This window comes from Podarcis erhardii (assembly GCF_964252035.2).
Source record: "Podarcis erhardii genome assembly, chromosome: 8".
Lineage (NCBI taxonomy): Eukaryota > Metazoa > Chordata > Lepidosauria > Squamata > Lacertidae > Podarcis > Podarcis erhardii.
The window spans coordinates 11,013,754-11,032,111 of record NC_138499.1 but is presented as its reverse complement, the minus strand read 5'-3'; the positions used below and the strand labels follow the sequence as shown (position 1 = coordinate 11,032,111).

Genomic DNA, 18,358 nt, shown 5'->3' with positions numbered 1-18,358 from the left:
GCAGGCTTTGCCTTTTCCTATTCAAAAGCTGGACTGGTGGATGGGCGACTTGTGTTTGGCTGGTGGCGAGAGCTTGGTTTGAATTCCCCAGTGCTGCTGCTGCTGCTAATTATTATTATTATTATTATTATTATTATTATTATTATTATTATTATTTATTTATTTATACCCCGCCCATCTGGCTGGGTTTCCCCAGCCACTCTGGGCGGTTTCCAACAAAACACTAAAATACAATAACCTATTAAACATTAAAAGCTTCCCTAAACAGGGCTGCCTTCAGATGTCTTCTAAACGTTTGGTAGTTATTTTTCTCTTTGACATCTGATGGGAGGGCGTTCCACAGGGCGGGTGCCACTACTGAGAAGGCCCTCTGCCTGGTTCCCTGTAACTTGGCTTCTCGTAGCGAGGGAACCGCCAGAAGGCCCTTGGCGCTAGATGTCAGTGTCCGGGTAGAATGATGGGGGTGGAGACACTCCTTCAGGTATACTGGGCTGAGGCCGTTTAGGGCTTTAAAGGTCAGCACCAACACTTTGAATTGTGCTCGGAAATGTACTGGGAGCCAGTGTACGTCTTTCAAGACCGGTGTTATATGGTCTCGGCGGCTGCTCCCAGTCACCAGTCTAGCTGCCACATTCTGGATTAGTTTTAGTTTCTAAGAATGCCTTTTAGCTGAAAATATGGAATTTGTGCATTAAAAACAAATTAAATGTGACGTAGGCATGAGCGTCGCTTCAACCCCCTGGATGGTATAGGTTTTGTGTTTGAATTAAAAGTACAGAGATATAATAAGAAATCAGTCGAATGAAAAATGAAAAAAGGAGTGGAAATGTTTTGATGAATATATGGCAAAATATTGCTCAAAAATGATATGCTAATATGACTAGATTAAAATGTGAAGTACTGGATGGAAAAAATAAGATAAGGAAAGAAGAATATATAGATGATTTGAGAAGATTGTAGAATGCAAAGATTATTGTAAATTGTATAATGTGGAGGAAATTGAGAGGGGGCAGAGGGAAGTGGGAGGAAGGAGAAAAGAATAATATGATGGATTGAGGAAACAGAAATGTAAATATATGGGGGGATGGGAAGGAAATGGTGTTGGCTTTGGTATATTTGTATTGTTATGTAATATGTGAAAACCAATTAAAAAAGAAGTACAGAGATAGCAAAAGCCGTTTTAAGTATGCACTTGTAGAAAAGGATATTAGATTTGAAGATTGCCAAGAAGCTGCTACTGTGAGCCCAAGTTCTTTGGGAAAGGGTAGAAAGTAAGTACACTTAACCTACATTTTCCTAATTATTTGTGTACTGTTGTACACCAAGAACTGCATCAATTGCATGCATACTTGCAGTTTGACACTGATGAGAATTGTAGGGTTGCAAGAGACCACATGGGTCGCCTAATGCAGGATTGGCAGCTAAAGAATCCTTGACAGATGGCCACCCAACCTGTTTAAAAACTTCCAGTGAAGGAGAGTCCACAACCTTCCAAAGGCGTCCATTCCACTGTCAAACAGCTCTTCCTCTCAGAAAGTTTTCCTGATGTTTAGTTAGAATCTCCTTTATTGCAACTTGAAGCCATTAGTTCGAGTCCTACCCTCCAGAACAGGAAAAAAGCCTCCACCTTCCATGTGACAAATAATAATAATAATAATAATAATAATAATAATAATAATAATAATAATAAATTATTTATACCCTGATCTCCCCAGCCAAGACCAGGCTCAGGGCAGCTGACAACCGATATAAAAACAAATTGATTGAAATACAACTTAAAAAACAAGATTAAAATACAACATTAAAACTTTAAAACATTAAAATGCAGCCTCATTTCATTGGAAAAAGTTTGGGGGGGGGGATGAAAAGGTCAAATCTTCACCAAGGCTAACTATCCAGGCTGGTCCTACATGGACCAGAAAAAAGCCAGGGAAGTCCCCAAACAGGAGTTCCGTTACAGGAGGAGAAAGGAACGTAGGAGTAAAAAATGGGTCAACGTTTGCAGGAACTGTAATGTCGCCATTACAAAAGTCCATGGATGCAGAAGACAATGTATTTTGAGAAACGGAATAGCCAGATGGACTTTCTACTGCCGTTGGTCTACTCTTACAGGGAAGGCAGAAGGAAGGTTAGGACTGGAACAGGTACAGCAAAGATGAAGAACCTGTGAACATCAATGTCACAGGTTCATGTGTCATCAGCTCCACGCAGCAGTCAATGATCAAGGATGATGAGAGCTGTGGTCCAACAACATCTGAACAGCCACAGCTTCTCAATCCCTGTCTTTTGAAGGCATAGAAACCATGTCCTTTGTGGGATAAGGCCATCCTTCAACCAGCCATAGTAGCAAGATGTGGAACACTGGCCCTCCAGATGTTGCTGGGAGTCCAGCTCCCAACACCCCCAATTACTGGCCATGTTGACTGGGGTTGATGGGGTTTGGCGTGCACCAAAATCTGGAGAGCCACAGGTTCCCCATTTCTGCTGTAGGATGATGGGCAAAAGGTGTAACAGCTCTGTTGGAATGAAGTTGGGATCAGCTGCCCCAATAATTGTGCACATTCTTCCTGCATTCAGAGTACCAGGCAGAAAGCCAACCTCTTCGCCCATGTGAGCTTCGAAGGGCAAAGGCCTTTCAAGAAGGCGAAGACTATGTCCCTCAGTGCTTGGAAGATGGCCAGTTCAGGTAATGAGCTTATAGTATGATGAGACGTTTCAGGCAGGAAGACGATAATGCTGAGTCCCAATATAAGGGCATTAAGATGAACAATAGTACCTGGTTAGTCTTACCATGGCCTGATGAAGATCAGGTTGGGATGACATAGAGGCAGAATGTTTCACTGGTGGCCTTGGTGTTGTAGAACACTCTCCCTCCTGAAATACGACATGTCCCATCTGTATTGGCATTCCGCCGGCATTTGAAGATGCACCTGTTTACATATAGGTGTTCCCTTGATCACTCTACCTGTTCATCTTGCCTTAATCACAGTACTCTTTTAATGGGAGTGTTTTACTGCATATTTTGATTATGGATGCTTATATGTTAATGATTTTACATTATTATCTTATTGTATTTCTGTTTTAATAACTGCACATTTTTAATTACTGTTGTGCAATTGGTTTTTATATTTTGCAAGCTGCTTAGAAGTCTATTTTGGCATTAAGCAGTATATAAATGAATGAATGAATGGAATGCAAAGAATGAAGACTAAACCTCCTGTGTTCAAATCATGCGCTCTGCCACTGACCTATGGCCCCATTTCCCAGCCTAGCATGCCAAGGTTTATCACCTAGGCCTGGTGCACATGAACAGTAGAAAGGTGGTAGAATCCCCATCTTGAGACGGAAGTGCAGATTGTGTCACACGGGGCTACTGGTAGGAGATGCCATTTTTAATAAAAGAGTTCTACAGTAAAATAAAATCCCAATAGTAATGCGTCTCCAGTCATACCATGCTCTGCTAGATCCCTACTTGCGACGAGCCTTGCATTTTTACATTTGAAAACATGATTCCCCGCCGCCTGCATTGCAAAGTGGTGCAGCCTATTCTACCACTTAAAGGACTCTACCACATACAGGGACTCTACCACATAGTTGGCACCCGCTGCTTTGTTTTCCTCAGCCCCGCTTACATTTGTCCCTAGGGTGCAGGAGGGTTTCACTAAGGCTGTAGTGTGGCCAGGTAACTTTTTTGAAGGTGTTTGATCATCATCACCATAATTTATTATTAAACCACAGAGCCTAGGATTTGCCGATCAGAAGGTTGGCGGTTCGAATCCCCGTGACAGGGTGAGCTCCCGTTGTTTGGTCCCTGCTCCTGCCAACCTAGAAGTTCAAAAGCACGTCAAAGTGCAAGTAGATAAATAGGTACCACTCCTGCGGGAAGGTCAACAGCATTTCCGTGCACTGCTCTGGTTCGCCAGAAGCGGCTTAGTCATGCTGGCCACATGACCCGGAAGCTGTACGCCGGCTCCCTCAGCCAATAAAGAGAGATGAGCGCCGCAACCCCAGAGTTGGTCACGACTGGACCTAATGGTCAGGGGTCTCTTTACCTTTACACCGTGCCTATCTGGCTGGGTTTCCCCAGCCACTCTGGCATCCAACAGAATATTAAACAGAATAAGACTTCAAACATTAAAAACTTCCCTAAACTTCAAACATTAAAAACTTGGTGACAGCTCTTGGGCTCATCTGCAGTGATGAAGCTTGAGAAGCTCTGATGGGCAGCTATTACTGCCTGGTGACACTGGAAATCTATCATTTGTCCACCAGGAACATCCAGTGCAAGAAGAAAGATGCTTCCTGCTGGTGTGTAGATGGCAATGGAGCTGAAATAGCAGGGAGCAAGCAGACTGGATCCTCAGTAGCTTGTAAGTAAACCATGCAAAGATTACTTTTCTTTATTGTCACTAGTGCCTGGCTGGGCTCCTCTTCAGCCACACCAACAGTGATGCAAACGCCATTTTTGGCTGGCCGAGCTTGGATATGGGGAAAAAGGCTTCCTGTTTGAAGTCTGAATGGGACAGGGGGCACTTTGTCCAAAAACGGGGCAATCGTGTTTTCCTAGGGACGGGTGGCAACCCTATTTCCAAGGGCCACATGGCTACTCCTGACAATAAGGACAATTTGGGGGTGGTATCTCAAAGCCTCGAAATACCCCAGATTTAATGACGTTTCTTCCCTGCCATAGGTTTATCCTTCTGCCAGCTGCAGAAGCAGCAGATCCTGCTTGGTCGGGTCGTCAACGGCAGCACAGCTTCCTACATCCCGCAATGTCTGGATTCCGGTGACTTTGACCCCATACAGTGTGACTCTGGCCTGGGTCAGTGCTGGTGTGTGGATCCTGAAGGGATGGAGGTTTACGGCACAAGGCAGAGAGGGAAGCCCAAGCGATGTAAGTCATATTCTGTTAAAATGGGATCGTCCATTTATCCTTCCTTCCTTCCTTCCTTCCTTCCTTCCTTCCTTCCTTCCTTCCCTCCATGCCAGCCATCATTCATAGCAGAATCAAGATTTTAAACAGAGGTCATCCCAGTTTGCAGCGCAGTATGGGGTGTTAGGAAGGTACGCGGGTGGCACTGTGGGATAAACCACAGAGCCTAGGACTTGTCGATCGGAAGGTCAGTGGTTCGAATCCCCGCGACAGAGTGAGCTCCCGTTGCTCGGTCCCTGCTCCTGCCAACCTAGCAGTTTGAAAACACGTCAAAGTACAAGTAGATAAATAGGTGGGAAGGGAAACGGCGTTTCCATGCACTGCTCTGGTTCACCAGAAGCGGCTTAGTCATGCTGGCCACATGACCCAGAAGCTGTACGCTGGCTCCCTTGGCCAATAAAGTGAGATGAGCGCCGCAACCCCAGAGTCGGTCACAACTGGACCTAATGGTCAGGGATCCCTTTACCTTTATGGGGTGTTAGGGGAGGGGTAGTACTTCTGGTGGGGGACATGTCATGCTCCTTCTGGGGCAGCTTGGTCACCTTTGGTCCCCACACTGCACTCACCTGTGGCTCCTAGAAGATGTCAGCATGCGACAGTGGCCACACCCCAGGAACAGCTTTGACTGGCCCACTAAACCAGGTGAGGGTAGCTGATGGGTCTCAGACCTTCAGTGAGCTAGGAACTTCATCTGCATACAAAGACAGGCTCTGGTGGATTGAGTGGACTCCCAATGGTCAAGGAGGCAGTTTCTGCATGTGTTGTAGAGGGAAGTTAGGGGCAGATGGGGCTGGGAAGGTAGCCCATCTAAAAGAAGGAAAACTCTGATCCTAAACCTCTGCTACCTTGTGAGAAGACAAGTCTGAGGAGTAAACCTAAGGTGTTTGGATGACATCCTGTACGTCTCCTTCCAGAAACTCCTGCAGCCAAGCTGGTGCAAAATGTATTGCCCTGCTTTCCTTTGAGCCACGTCAGTGAGGTCGAGAGGGGGGGTCTTGTCATCTGGGCACCCAGGACCTCTAGACACACTGCCCAGGCTTGTGTCCCAAAAGGGGGACATACTCCACTGGCTCTCGAGACAGGCAGATGGAAAGAACAAGAATTCTGTAGTAATGAGATGAAATCTGCAAGAGTGTTTTCCCCTCCCACAAAGACTCCATGTACGAAGGTGATGTCTCAGCAAACCCCTATGCCTTTTGCTTGCCAGGCCCTAGGAAATGTGAGATCCGAGACCGCCGCATCCTGCACAACGTCGGAGAAAAGAGCCCGCCCCAGTGTTCAGCTGATGGAGAATTCCTGCCTGTCCAGTGCAAGTTTGTCAACACAACGGACAGGATGGTCTTTGACCTTGTTCACCATTTCAGCAGGTAGGAGTATTAAATATACAGTGGTGCCCCGCAAGACGAAAAACTCGCAAGACGAAAAACTCGCTAGACGAAAGAGTTTTCCGTTTTTTGAAGTGCTTCGCAAGACGAATTTCCCTATGGGCTTGCTTCGCAAGACAAAATGTCTTGCGAGTTCTTGCGAATTTGTTTCCTTTTTCTTTAAGCCGCTAAGCCGTTAATAGCCGCTAAGCCGCTAAGCCGCTAATAGCCGTGCTTCACAAGACAAAAAAAACCGCAAGAGGAAGAGACTCGCGGAACAGATTAATTTTGTCTTGCGAGGCACCACTGTACTCGGAGTCGAGAGTGGATCTCATGCTCTTTATTCCGCTCAGAGTAGTGAGGAATGGAAGTTCCCCCAAAATGTCTGCTTTATATACATTATTTACACAATGGGCCCCATGTGATTGGCTCATTCTGGGATTCTCCTGTAGGCCAATCAGGTTGTGGATTCACTTCTGCCTGGAGTTGGATTGGGTGTCTCCTGCGGACCAATCAGACTGCTGCATTCTGGATCCTATTGTTCTAGGACCAATCAGACTGCTGCATTTTGGATCCTATTGTTCTAGGACCAATCAGGCTGCTGCATTCTGAATCCTATCGTTCTAGGACCAATCAGACTGCTGCATTCTGAATCCTATTGTTCTAGGACCAATCAGACTGCTGCATTCTGAATCCTATTCAACTCAGTACATTACACCGTAAAAGACATGCTGTTACAGTAGTAAATATGGGAAGGCATTCTAGCCCTCATGATTGGTCTGTGACCATGGAGATTCTGGGTATTGTGGGAGAGATGGCACACCTTTCCAGGGCTGGGACATTGGTGGGAAGAAAGAACATGAGAAACTGGGACCAGTGGGAAATGCAGTCAAGGGAGGAGAATTTGTTCTCCTCCTCCTGTTGCTGTTGGACTACAACTTCCATTATCCTCAACCATCGGCCTGGCTGGTTGGGGCAGATGGGAGCCCAAGAACATCTGGCCACCATCCCTGACCTCAGTGAACTGAGCAGAGTTCTTTCACTCAACGGCACAGAGAAAATACGTTAAAAGTGACAGATAACACTAGAGGGCAGGAAAGCCTTAAATGTTGCAGCCACCACGGCTGGCTGAATGAAGTTGATCTTCCTAATCAATCCAAACTGGGGGGAAACCAAAGAAATGAATTGCTCTTTCAGCAACTGTAGAAGACCGCAGGACCAGCATTATGGGAGATGGTGTCTTGTCTTGCTCTGGTAATGATATGAGTTTCTTTGAATGTGCCAGCTGCAGTGAGGAAGAGAGCGAGGTTTGCAATAACCCCCAAAAGATTAAATTGCTCAGATGGTGTTCTCTAGCTATCGAGATTCCACAACCAGACAATTATTATTATTAATCTTTATTCATTTTCTTTAGCTCAAGCCGTTACGAAAGAGAAAAACAGAATGAAATGCATGATGCACTTAAAATAATTATGAAAACCAGATATGCTGTCAGATAAGGGTTTGCTCCCCTGGAGAATTTAACTTATCACCTTCAGAAACTTTCATCCCTAAATTTGCTGGTCTAAAGGCAGAACAGGCCACTTTTCTAGAGGTGTAGGGAGGACCTGCCTCCTAATAAAAAGTTAATCAAATAACCACTCAATCTCCCAACTGAGAAATGTAAATCTTTCAATGAGAATGCTGCTAAATCCCTATAGATTGGGCAAACCAGTAAGTACTGGGGCAAATCTTTAGGAACATTGCCACCAAACTCTCTGTTCATACAGGATCTGGCAATCGCGTCCTTCAAAGCTCACTTCATTTACTTCCCAAGATGGATCCTTGAAGGTTTAGCATGTCCGACTAACCCAAATCTAGTATCTTAACGCTATTTCCCCCTCAAAATCAGATGGAGTGTGGAAGTGTTGAGAGGGGTTGCCATGTCTCCTGTGATGCATGTTGATTTTCCTTCTAGATTCCCAGAAGCGTTCTTGACATTCAGATCCTTCAGCCGCATGTTCCCAGAAGTCTCTGGGTACTGTTACTGCGCTGACAGTCTTGGGCGAGAGTTGGAGGATACTGGTAGGTGTTTGCTGAATCCGGTCTTTTGCTGAATACAAAATTTCGCACAATCATTTGACACACAGCGAATCCCCATTATTCAAAATGGCTGGAGAGATAGTCAAATTCGACTTTGGAACTCTGGGTTTTGTGTGTGTGTGTGTGTGTGTGTGTGTGTGTGAGAGAGAGAGAGAGAGAGAGAGAGAGAAAATTCAGAGCTCACAGCCGAAAATTTCAGCACTAACACCTCAAACCTGCTCCCTCCCCCGCCAGCTTGACTAAGAAGAACAAAATGTTAATGTCTCAGAGTTCAGATTTTAGAATCTTCCTGTTGTTGTTTCCTGATTGCACATGCTGAAATTTTTCTTTCTTTATATAACGCTTTAAATTCGCATAGCCAGGTGGTTGTGCCATGAAATCAATAAATACACTGCAAAGCAGGTTTACATACGAACTTTAAGTCTCAAGAACAATATTCTATACAGATGAATGAAACCAAGAACAATGAATATAGTTCGCGTCCGTCAGAAAAGGCTTGGGTAAAAAAAAAGACTTTTAGCATGTGCCAAATGTAAACAGTTTTGTTGCTTTTCTTATAAACATAGGGAATTATGGGATGCATCCAGCACGGTGTGAGCTATGGGTTTTTTCCCCCTGCTCCTTCCCCAAAATCTGCTCTGGAGGGGCCTCCAGCCTTCTATAGGGGAATTTGATGGTGTGGGAACTAGAGAAGAACAGGGAGCTCTGTTGTGCAAATGAAGCTTTATAAAAGAGAACAATAGATTTTGTTTTAGGCATGTTTAGGCATGGTTGGTTTGTTTTTTGTGGAGGGGGGAGCAATATCTCAGCACATGATCTGGTACTGTACTTACAATACTATTTCCCTTTCCAGGTCTAGAAATGCTACTTGATAATGTTTATGACACTATTTTTGCATCGCTGGAGCCTGTTCCCTCTTTCACTGAAACCAGCATGTACAGGATCCTGCAGAGACGCTTTCTGGGAGTTCAATTGGCTACAACTGGCAGATTCAGATGTATGTAGCACCTAAGACTGTAAGGCGTGGTAACTTGAATGCACTACATTTAAACAAAGGGAGTCAGTCTGAAGCCCTCCAGATGCTGCTAGATAATAATAATAATAATAATAATAATAATAATAATAATAATAATAATTTATTTATTTATACCCCACCCATCTGGCTGAGCCTCCCCAGCCACTCTGGGCGGCTCCCTATTGATTGTTAAAAACAATACAGCATTAAATATTAAAAACTTCCCTAAACAGGGCTGCCTTCAGATGTCTTTTAAAAATAAGATAGCTGCTTATTTCCTTCACATCTGAAGGGAGGGCATTCCACAGGGTGGGCGCCACCACTGAGAAGGCCCTCTGTCTGGTTCCCTGCAACCTCACTTCTCGCAATGAGGGTGAACCACCAGAAGGCCCTCGGTGCTGGATCTCAGTGTCCGGGCTGAACGATGGGGGTGGAGACGCTCCTTCAGGTATACAGGACCGAGGCTGTTTAGGGCTTTAAAGGACAGCATCAACACTTTGAATTGTGCTCGGAAACGTACTGGGAGTCAATGCAGATCTCTCAGGACCGGTGTTATGTGGTCCCGACGGTCAGTCCCAGTCACCAGTCTAGCTGCCGCATTCTGGATTAATTGCAGTTTCCGGGTCACCTTCAAGGTAGCCCCACGTAGAGTGCATTGCAGTAGAGATTACTAGAGCATGCACCACTCTGGTGAGACAGTCTGCGGACAGGTAGGGTCTCAGCCTGCGTACCAGGTGGAGCTGCGTACCTGGACACAGAATTAACCTACAACAGAATTAACCTACTACAGGACTACAACAGCTCCTGTCTTCCCTGGCCATTGGCTGTGCTGATGGGGGCTGTAGTCAGCAGCACCAGGAAGGGTATATTGTTTGCTGTCCACTAGGAGATGAAGTATTGACACATGGTCTTTGGCAGGTGGCTATTTATGCGTCTCCAGAAAAGAGGCACCACATCACCAGAAGTTAGTTCTGGGATAGCTGCACAGCCTGCATTTGCTCCATAACACACACACACATTTCCCCTTACTTTTTAGGAGGGAAAAAGTGAGTCTTATAGAGCAAAAAATACGGTATACTGTAGTTACCAATAGGCTACCAACTTCAAGGTTTTTGTGTAAATTCACAAAGGCCCAGAATGTTGGTGGAAAGCAAATACATTTCCTCCTCCTGAACTTCTAGTTAATGTGTGTGTTAGTTTAAACCACATAAGGGTTTGTGTAGCAATCTAGCCACCACTTGTTTGTAAGCCTCCCTGTCTTAGTTAACCACCTCTAAAAGCTGAGCCATTTTGTTTGGCTCTGGACAATATGCCTGCTATTTTCCCTCTCTCATCTCCACTCGTCCTCTAAATACTTCCTGTGTGAACCAAACCTTTGAACTCCATAAACTGTATGTGACCTTTTCCATCTAATTCACCCAAGCTGCAAAGTAAGGGCTGCCTGTTTCCTTACACTCCACCTCGACTGCTGAGTTCTTCTGATGGGGTCACTTTTGGTGGTCCTGAGGTTTGGCCGAGACTTTAGTGTGTCAAGACCTGCCCTGTGGACCTCCTTGCCACTAGAGGTTGCTTTTAGGCACCTTCTACAAACTCTGTTATTCAGACAGACCATTCAAACATGAGATTCTTTGCCAAGTGGGTCTTGATGATGTGTTTGATGTTTTTATTGTAATACTGCATTTTTAGTCTGTTTACTGCCCTGTGATATCTTAAGCGAAAGTGGAGTTATGACTATGTAAATAAAAATAACAAGCAATTGGGTTCTAACCTCTTTAGAGATTTATTGCTGTTTGAACACAGAAGTCAGTGCAAATAATTCTGGTTAGCTCCCATCTTTTCCTCCTGTTTCCTTCGCAGGTCCCTCCAGGTGTGAAACCGAAAGATCCACCGCTATTCGTTTTGAACAGAGTTACAGGCCATCTTGTGATGATAATGGAGCCTATGAGACAACCCAGTGCCAGCTGGATGGGCAGTGCTGGTGTGTGGATGCCAGTGGGCAGGAACTTCTTGGCACAAGAAAGAAAGGACAGGATTTATCCTGTGGTATGTAAAACTAGAGCCTTAGAACAGCTCTGTTGGGTTTATCTGGCCTGTGCTTCTTTCTGAAGAACAGGATAGATAAAAGAAGATACAGTCGTACCTTGGAAGTTGAACGGAATCCGTTCCAGAAGTCCGTCTGACTTCCAAAACGTTCAGAAAGCAAAGCGCGGCTTCCGAATCTCCTGCAGCCAATCGGAAGCCGTGGAAGCCCTGTCGGACATTTGGGTTCCAAAGAACATTCGCAAACCAGAACACTCACTTCTGGGTTTGCAGCATTCAGGAGCTAAAACATCCGAGTACCAAGGCGTTCAGGATGCAAGGTATGACTGTACTACACACACACACACACACACACACACACACACACACACACACTCTTCAAGTTTATACATTTTGAATTTCAAAACTTGACTTCCTTCCCCCTCTTTCTAAGGTTCTTAAAAAATTATTTTTAATATCTTCTGCATATCCAAATTAACTTACCGTATTTTTTGCTCTATAAGACTCACTTTTTCCCTCCTAAAAAGTAAGGGGAAATGTGTGCGCGTCTTATGGAGTGAATGCAGGCTGCGCAGCTGTCCCAGAAGCCAGAACAGCAAGAGGGATTGCTGCTTTCACTGCGCAGCGATCCCTCTTGGTGTTCTGGCTTCTGAGATTCAGAATATTTTTTTTCTTGTTTTCCTCCTCCAAAAACTAGGTGCGTCTTATAGAGCGAAAAATACGGTAATTTGCTCATTTAGTCATCTTCTTTAAGACCTGCAGGGCCCTAGTCTCTTGTAACAGAGCATTCCACCAGATCAGGGCCACGGCCGAAAAAGCCCTGGCTCTGGTTGAGGCCAGCCTAACCTCCCTGTGGCCCGGGATCTCCAAGATGTCTTTGTTTGAAAACCGCAAGGTCCTCCGTGGGACATACCAGGAGAGGCAGTCCCATAGGTACGAGGGTCCTAGGCCATATAGGGCTTTAAAGGTTAAAACCAACACCTTAAACCTAATCCTGTACTCCACCGGGAGCCCGTGCAGCTGGTATAGCACCAGGTGAATATGATCCCACGGCAAGGACCCCGTAAGGAGTCTCGCCACGGCATTCTGCACCCGCTGGAGTTTCTGAGTCAGTCTCAAGGGCAGGCCCACATAGAGTGAGTTACAATAATCAAGTCTGGAGGTGAGCATTGCATGGATCACAGTGGCTAGGTCAGGACGAGAGAGGTGCTTCTGAGGAGCAGTTGCTGGTAGCTACAGGAGGGGAGAGTTCTCTTGTTCTTGGATCCTACTTGTAGGTTTCCGCAATTCATCTGGTTGGCCACCCTGAGAACAAGATGCTGGACTAGATGGGCCATTGGCCTGTCCCAGCAGACTCTTCTTCTGTTCTTAAGAAAACACATCAAAATCCATTCATTCAATTCATTTGTATGCTCAAAGCAGCTGACCACAAAGAAAGCAGGAATGCATTTCGAAGCCGAGCAATGTAAAACGATTTTGCAACAGCGCAGCAAAACAACACAGTAGCAAATATAATAGCATATGAAAAAAAGCAACATTTAAGTATTATTATATACAGTGGTACCTCGGGTTACATACCCTTCAGGTTGCAGACTCTGCTTACCCAGAAATAGTACATTGGGTTAAGAACTTTGTTTCAGGATGAGAACAGAAATCGTGCAGCGGCAGTGCAGTGGCAGCAGGAGGCCCCATTAGCTAAAGTGGTGCTTCAGGTTAAGAACAGTTTCAGGTTAAGAACGGACCCACAGAACGAATTAAGTACTTAACCCGAGGCACCACTGTATTGTTATTTATTAATTTTGTATATCACCCTATACCCACGGGTCTCAGGGCGATTCAAATGGGGGAGGGGAAAATCACAATATAAAAGCATAATATGCATAATAAAAACAAAAACAACCCAATAAAACATGACAGCAAAAATATCAAGGGATCTTTAAAGTTCAAGAAACACCCCTTCCACGATGTTTTTCCTTTGGAAAACTTCCCAGTAATCCGGCTTGGACAACTATTACATCTGTGGCATCTTTTCCTTTGTCTAGGCAAGGAACTTACCTGTGTCTCCGAGAGACGGCGAGCTCTCTCCCGGTTGTTTTATGGCCCCATCGGACGCTTTGGCCAGGACCATTTATTCTCCTCCACTCAAGAGCTGCAGCAGATAGCCGAGTCCTCAAGATCTTGTCCTCCATCATTCAAGGAGCTGTTTGTGGATTCTGGCCTGCTGTCTTCCATCATAGACAAACCAAGCGATTCTCAGCTGCTCGCCCTGGAATCCACCATCAGCGAAGCTATCGGAGGGATGTTTCCTTCGAGAGATCTTGCTCGCGTCGCCCTCCGCTTCACCGGCAACCCCAAGCGGTTCCAAGAAAACCTGTTTGGCGGGAAGTTCTTGAAGAACATAGTCCAGTTCAACTTCACAGGAGCCCTTGGCCCCAATGGCAAATTTAATTTGGACCAGTATTTCCGGCAGAGAGGGATGAGCGGTGGATTCAGTGAGCTGGCTCGACGGCTTTCTCTGGAAATCCCACCGGAGAGCTTCAATCTGAGCCAGCCTCTCGTAGACAGTTTTGGCCGCACTGTCAATTTGCAGGATAACCAGAATGCCGTCAGATCTCTAGCTTCTCTCCTTGAAGCCCCAGAGTTCTTTGTGTTTTTGCAGCACATGGTTTCAGTCCCCGAGAGCATCGCCGAAGATTTGGGTGACGTCGCGAGGATCGCGCTGAGATCCAAAGACTGTGCAGAGGAAAGCAACAGTTTGTTTGTCCCGGTTTGCACAGAAGCAGGGAACTACGAAAAAGTTCAGTGCTATGCAGGTGCTTGCTGGTGTGTGGACTCACGTGGCAAAGAGATCCCGGGATCCAGAGTCCGTGGCTCACGCCCAAGGTGCCCCACTCTATGCGAAAAGCAGAGGGAGGATCTGCAACGCTTGCAAAGACTCCAGCCAGCCGGTTCTGAGCTGTTTGTTCCTTCATGTACCCAGGAGGGGAACTTCATGCCGGTTCAGTGCCATGGAAGAAATTGTGTCTGCGTCGATTCTGAAGGCAGGACTATTCCTGGAAAAGGTGCAACTGCTGGACAGCCCTTGCAGTGTAAGTTCCCTATCTTGTATTTCCACATGCTCTGATTTTTCTTTGCTAAAAGACTCTTGTGTTTTTAGTTTTTAAAGCCTGCCTCTTGCAGCAGTCTAGCTGCGGCATTTTGCTCCAGCTGCCCAAGGGATGCCCCACACAGTGGCGTAGCATGGGGGTGCAGGGGGGGCCGACCGCACCGGGCGCAACATCTGGGGGTTAGGGTTAGGGTGCGCAAATCCACGGGTTAGGGGGTGCAAATCCACGGGTTAGGGGGCACAAATTACTTGCCTTGCCCCGGGTGCTGACAACCCATGCTACGCCACTGGCCCCACACAGAGCAAATTGCAGTAGTCAGGTCTTGAGCTTTGTTGTTTAGTTGTTTAGTCGTGTCCAACTCTTCGTGACACCATGGACCAGAGCACGCCAGGCCCTCCTGTCTTCCACTGCCTCCCACAGTTTGGTCAAACTCACGCTGGTAGCTTCGAGAACACTGTCCCACCATCTCGTCCTCTGTTGTCCCCTTCTCATTGTGCCCTCCATCTTTCCCAACATCAGGGTCTTTTCCAGGGAGTCTTCTCTTCTCATGAGGTGGCCAAAGTATTGGAGCCTCAGCTTCAGGATCTGTTCTTCCAGTGAGCACTCAAGGCTGATTTCCTTCAGAATGGAAAGGTTTGATCTTCTTGCAGTCCATGGGACTCTCAAGAGTCCAGCACCACGGTCTGCCCTTCCACTGAGCACTCAGGTCTTGAGCTTACCAGTGCTGAAATCCCTCTGGCTGAGTTCCAGCCCTTCTGCTGTGAACCAGATTCATATCTGGATAAAATCATGTCTGTCAAATGACTGAATAAATCTTAGTTGAGCATTAATTTATTAGACAGTCTCTTAGATCTGCAGAAAAATAGAGTCAATTGTTCTGTAGGGGGAAATACAGGTTTTGCTTGATGACACACATGAGGAACAGACTAGGAGCCATGTGTGAGAGAAGAAACAATCCTCTTTTTAACATAATATCTGCCACACCATTTTTTTTTGTCTGCTCCCCAATTAATCAGGCATACCTTTTCATGATTTTTTTTACCTCATGAATTTTTATTTTCTTATAGTATTTGTTAGATTTATATACCATCGTTCCTCATAAGATCTCAGGGCAGTTCAAAGAATAAAATACAGGATAAAAACATGAAAAAAGTTAAACAAAAGAGCAAAACAGTACCCCCCCTTCCCACAAACACATTTAAAATGCTGTAAAGGTAAAGGTAAAGTCCTGGTTGAAGGGGAACATTTTTTCCTGGCACCTAAAAATATATAATAAAGGTATCTGGCAAACCTCCCTGGGGAGAGCATTCCACAAATGGGAGCCACTACAGAGAAGGCCCGTTCTCATGTTGCCACCCTCTGGAAATAATCTGACCAATGACACAACTGAATGTTGCAATGCTACCTTCAACTCTTTATTGCGTGCTTAGCGGGCCGTGTTGCCTTTGCCTCCTGTAGGTCCAAGTGATTGCCAGCTAGCAGGCGGTCAGGCTTTCCTGAGAACTGTGCAGCAACTTCTGCTGGAACCTTCGTCCCTGCCTGAGCTGTCCAGCGTCTACATCCCACAGTGCGGTCTCGATGGTCGGTGGAGGCAGGTCCAATGCAATGGCCCCCCGGAACAAACTTTTGAGTGGTATCAAAGGTGGATCAGCCAGAATAATAACGGCAGGGCTCTTCCTTTTGATGACTTGGTGGGCATCCTGCTCAACTATAAAGAGAGATCTCAGCAAAGCTTTGAAGACTTTGTTAAAATCCTTTACGATGCCGGCCACCAGAAGGTCTTTCCAGAGTTTGCCAAATTTCCTTCCTTCGATGTAGTTCCTCAAGAAGTGCTGGAAGGCAAGACCGCAGGAGATCCATCACTGAATGTCTTGCTGGAGCCGTTCACATTTTGGCAGCTCCTTCAGGGACACCTCACTCATTACCCAGGATCTTTCAGCGATTTCAGCACCCCGCTAGGACACTTTGACCTTCGCAATTGCTGGTGCATTGATGAAAGGGGGCAAATACAGGGAAGAGAAGCCGATGTGAACAAGATCCCAGACTGTAAGTAACTCACCCTAGTCATTAGACCTTGTGCTTAAATTGTACTATAAATGTTCATGCCAACTTTGGCCAACTTGAGGATTTGGAACAGGGCCGGATTTAGGTTTGATGAGGCCCTAAGCTACTGAAGGTAATGGGGCCCTTTATATGTCCAGCTGCCCTTTGTCAACAACAAATTTTGTGTGTTGAATATATGCTATATGGCAATTTATGGACCTAATAGGTATCTAAAGCCATTTGCACATAACAAAATATGTATCAAAGTAATTGTTGAACTGAAATACAATTAAGAAGAAGTGGTGCTGTGGGTAAAACCTCAGCGCCTAGGACTTGCCAATCATCAGGTCAGCAGTTTGAATCCCCACGGCGTGGTGCGCTCCCGTTGCTTGGTCCCAGCGCCTGCCAACCTAGCAGTTCGAAAGCACCCCCGGGTGCAAGTGGATAAATAGGGACCGCTTAATAGTGGGAAGGTAAACAACGTTTCTGTGCACTGCTCTGGTTCGCCAGATGCAGCTTGTCACGCTGGCCATGTGACCCGGAAGTGTCTGCGGACAGCGCTGGCCCCCGGCCTCTTAAGCGAGATGGGCGCGCAACCCTAGAGTCGGACACGACTGGCCCGCACGGGCAGGGGTACCTTTACCTTTACCTATATTAATAGTGAATTTTATTTTGGGTGGGGGGCAAGAGAATGAAGCCCTAAGCTATAGCTTGTTTAGTTTATATGTAAATCTGGCACCCATTAGGCTCAGCCAGGACAGCCATGATGGGACTTGTAGTCCCAAACAGGCAAAGGACACTAGGTTAGTGAAGACTGGGATCCAGACCAAATCTGGATTGGGCGAAACATCTACAGTGGTACCTTGGTTTTCAAAAGTCTCTGTTGACTAACATTTCGGTTTTTGAATGCTGTAAACATGGAAGTAAATGCTTCAGTTTTCGAACATGCCTCGGAAGTCGAACACGCCACATGGTTTCTGCTGAGCACAAGATCCTGAGGCCTAGCTGTCAGCTATTGAGCTTTCGGTTTTCGAACGTTTCAGAACTCAGACAGTCTTACGGAATGGATTACGTTTGAAAACCGAGATACCCACTATACTCAATGTTTTGGAGAGTTTCTTGTTTCCTATGTATTTGGACACCTCTTAAGATATGGTAACCAAATTAGCATGATGGCTCCTGAGATCAAGGATCAGGTTTCTGTCTGTACAGTGGTACCTCGGGTTACATATGCTTCAGGTTACAGACGCTTCAGGTTACAGACGCTTCAGGTTACAGACTCCGCTAACCCAGAAATAGAACCTTGGGTTAAGAACTTTGCTTCAGGATAAGAACAGAAATGGTGCTCCGGTGGCGCGGTGGCAGCAGGAGGCCCCATTAGCTAAAGTGGTGCTTCAGGTTAAGAACAGTTTCAGGTTAAGAATGGACCTCCGGAATGAATTAAGTACTTAACCCGAGGTACCACTGTATTTAGATTTGGTTGGGTGACACTTTGAATTGAGGTTGTGCACGGAACCTTTCAGAACTACGCTGATTTTTTAGGTTTCTTAGAAGTCCTGAGCAGCACCAAGTATGAGGCCGCTAGTCTGTAATACGATGAACAGCGATTTTGCTGAAGTGGAATCCTTTTCAACAAGGTGGTATTGCATTTTATGAATTGGGTGCCTGGACTCGGAGGAAGACCTTGGATGACCTAAGTTGCTGAGAGGGCTCAGAGTAGTGGACATTGTAAAGGAATAAATACATGAGCCTGACTCTGCAACTGCTGGAAATT

General features: G+C 45.9%; 1 protein-coding gene across 1 annotated transcript in view; it reads left to right on the top strand.

Moving 5' to 3' along the window:
- The first annotated feature begins 4,732 nt into the window (after nucleotides 1-4,732).
- Nucleotides 4,733-18,358, top strand: part of TG (thyroglobulin) — a 173,372-nt gene continuing 159,746 nt past the window's right edge. The window contains exons 1-7 of the mRNA XM_081874990.1: nucleotides 4,733-4,894; nucleotides 6,141-6,300; nucleotides 8,255-8,361; nucleotides 9,233-9,376; nucleotides 11,252-11,437; nucleotides 13,477-14,523; nucleotides 16,000-16,587. Of these exons, the coding sequence (XP_081731116.1) occupies nucleotides 4,852-4,894; nucleotides 6,141-6,300; nucleotides 8,255-8,361; nucleotides 9,233-9,376; nucleotides 11,252-11,437; nucleotides 13,477-14,523; nucleotides 16,000-16,587 (2,275 nt within the window). The 5' untranslated portion in view covers nucleotides 4,733-4,851. The remainder of the gene's footprint in view (nucleotides 4,895-6,140; nucleotides 6,301-8,254; nucleotides 8,362-9,232; nucleotides 9,377-11,251; nucleotides 11,438-13,476; nucleotides 14,524-15,999; nucleotides 16,588-18,358) is intronic.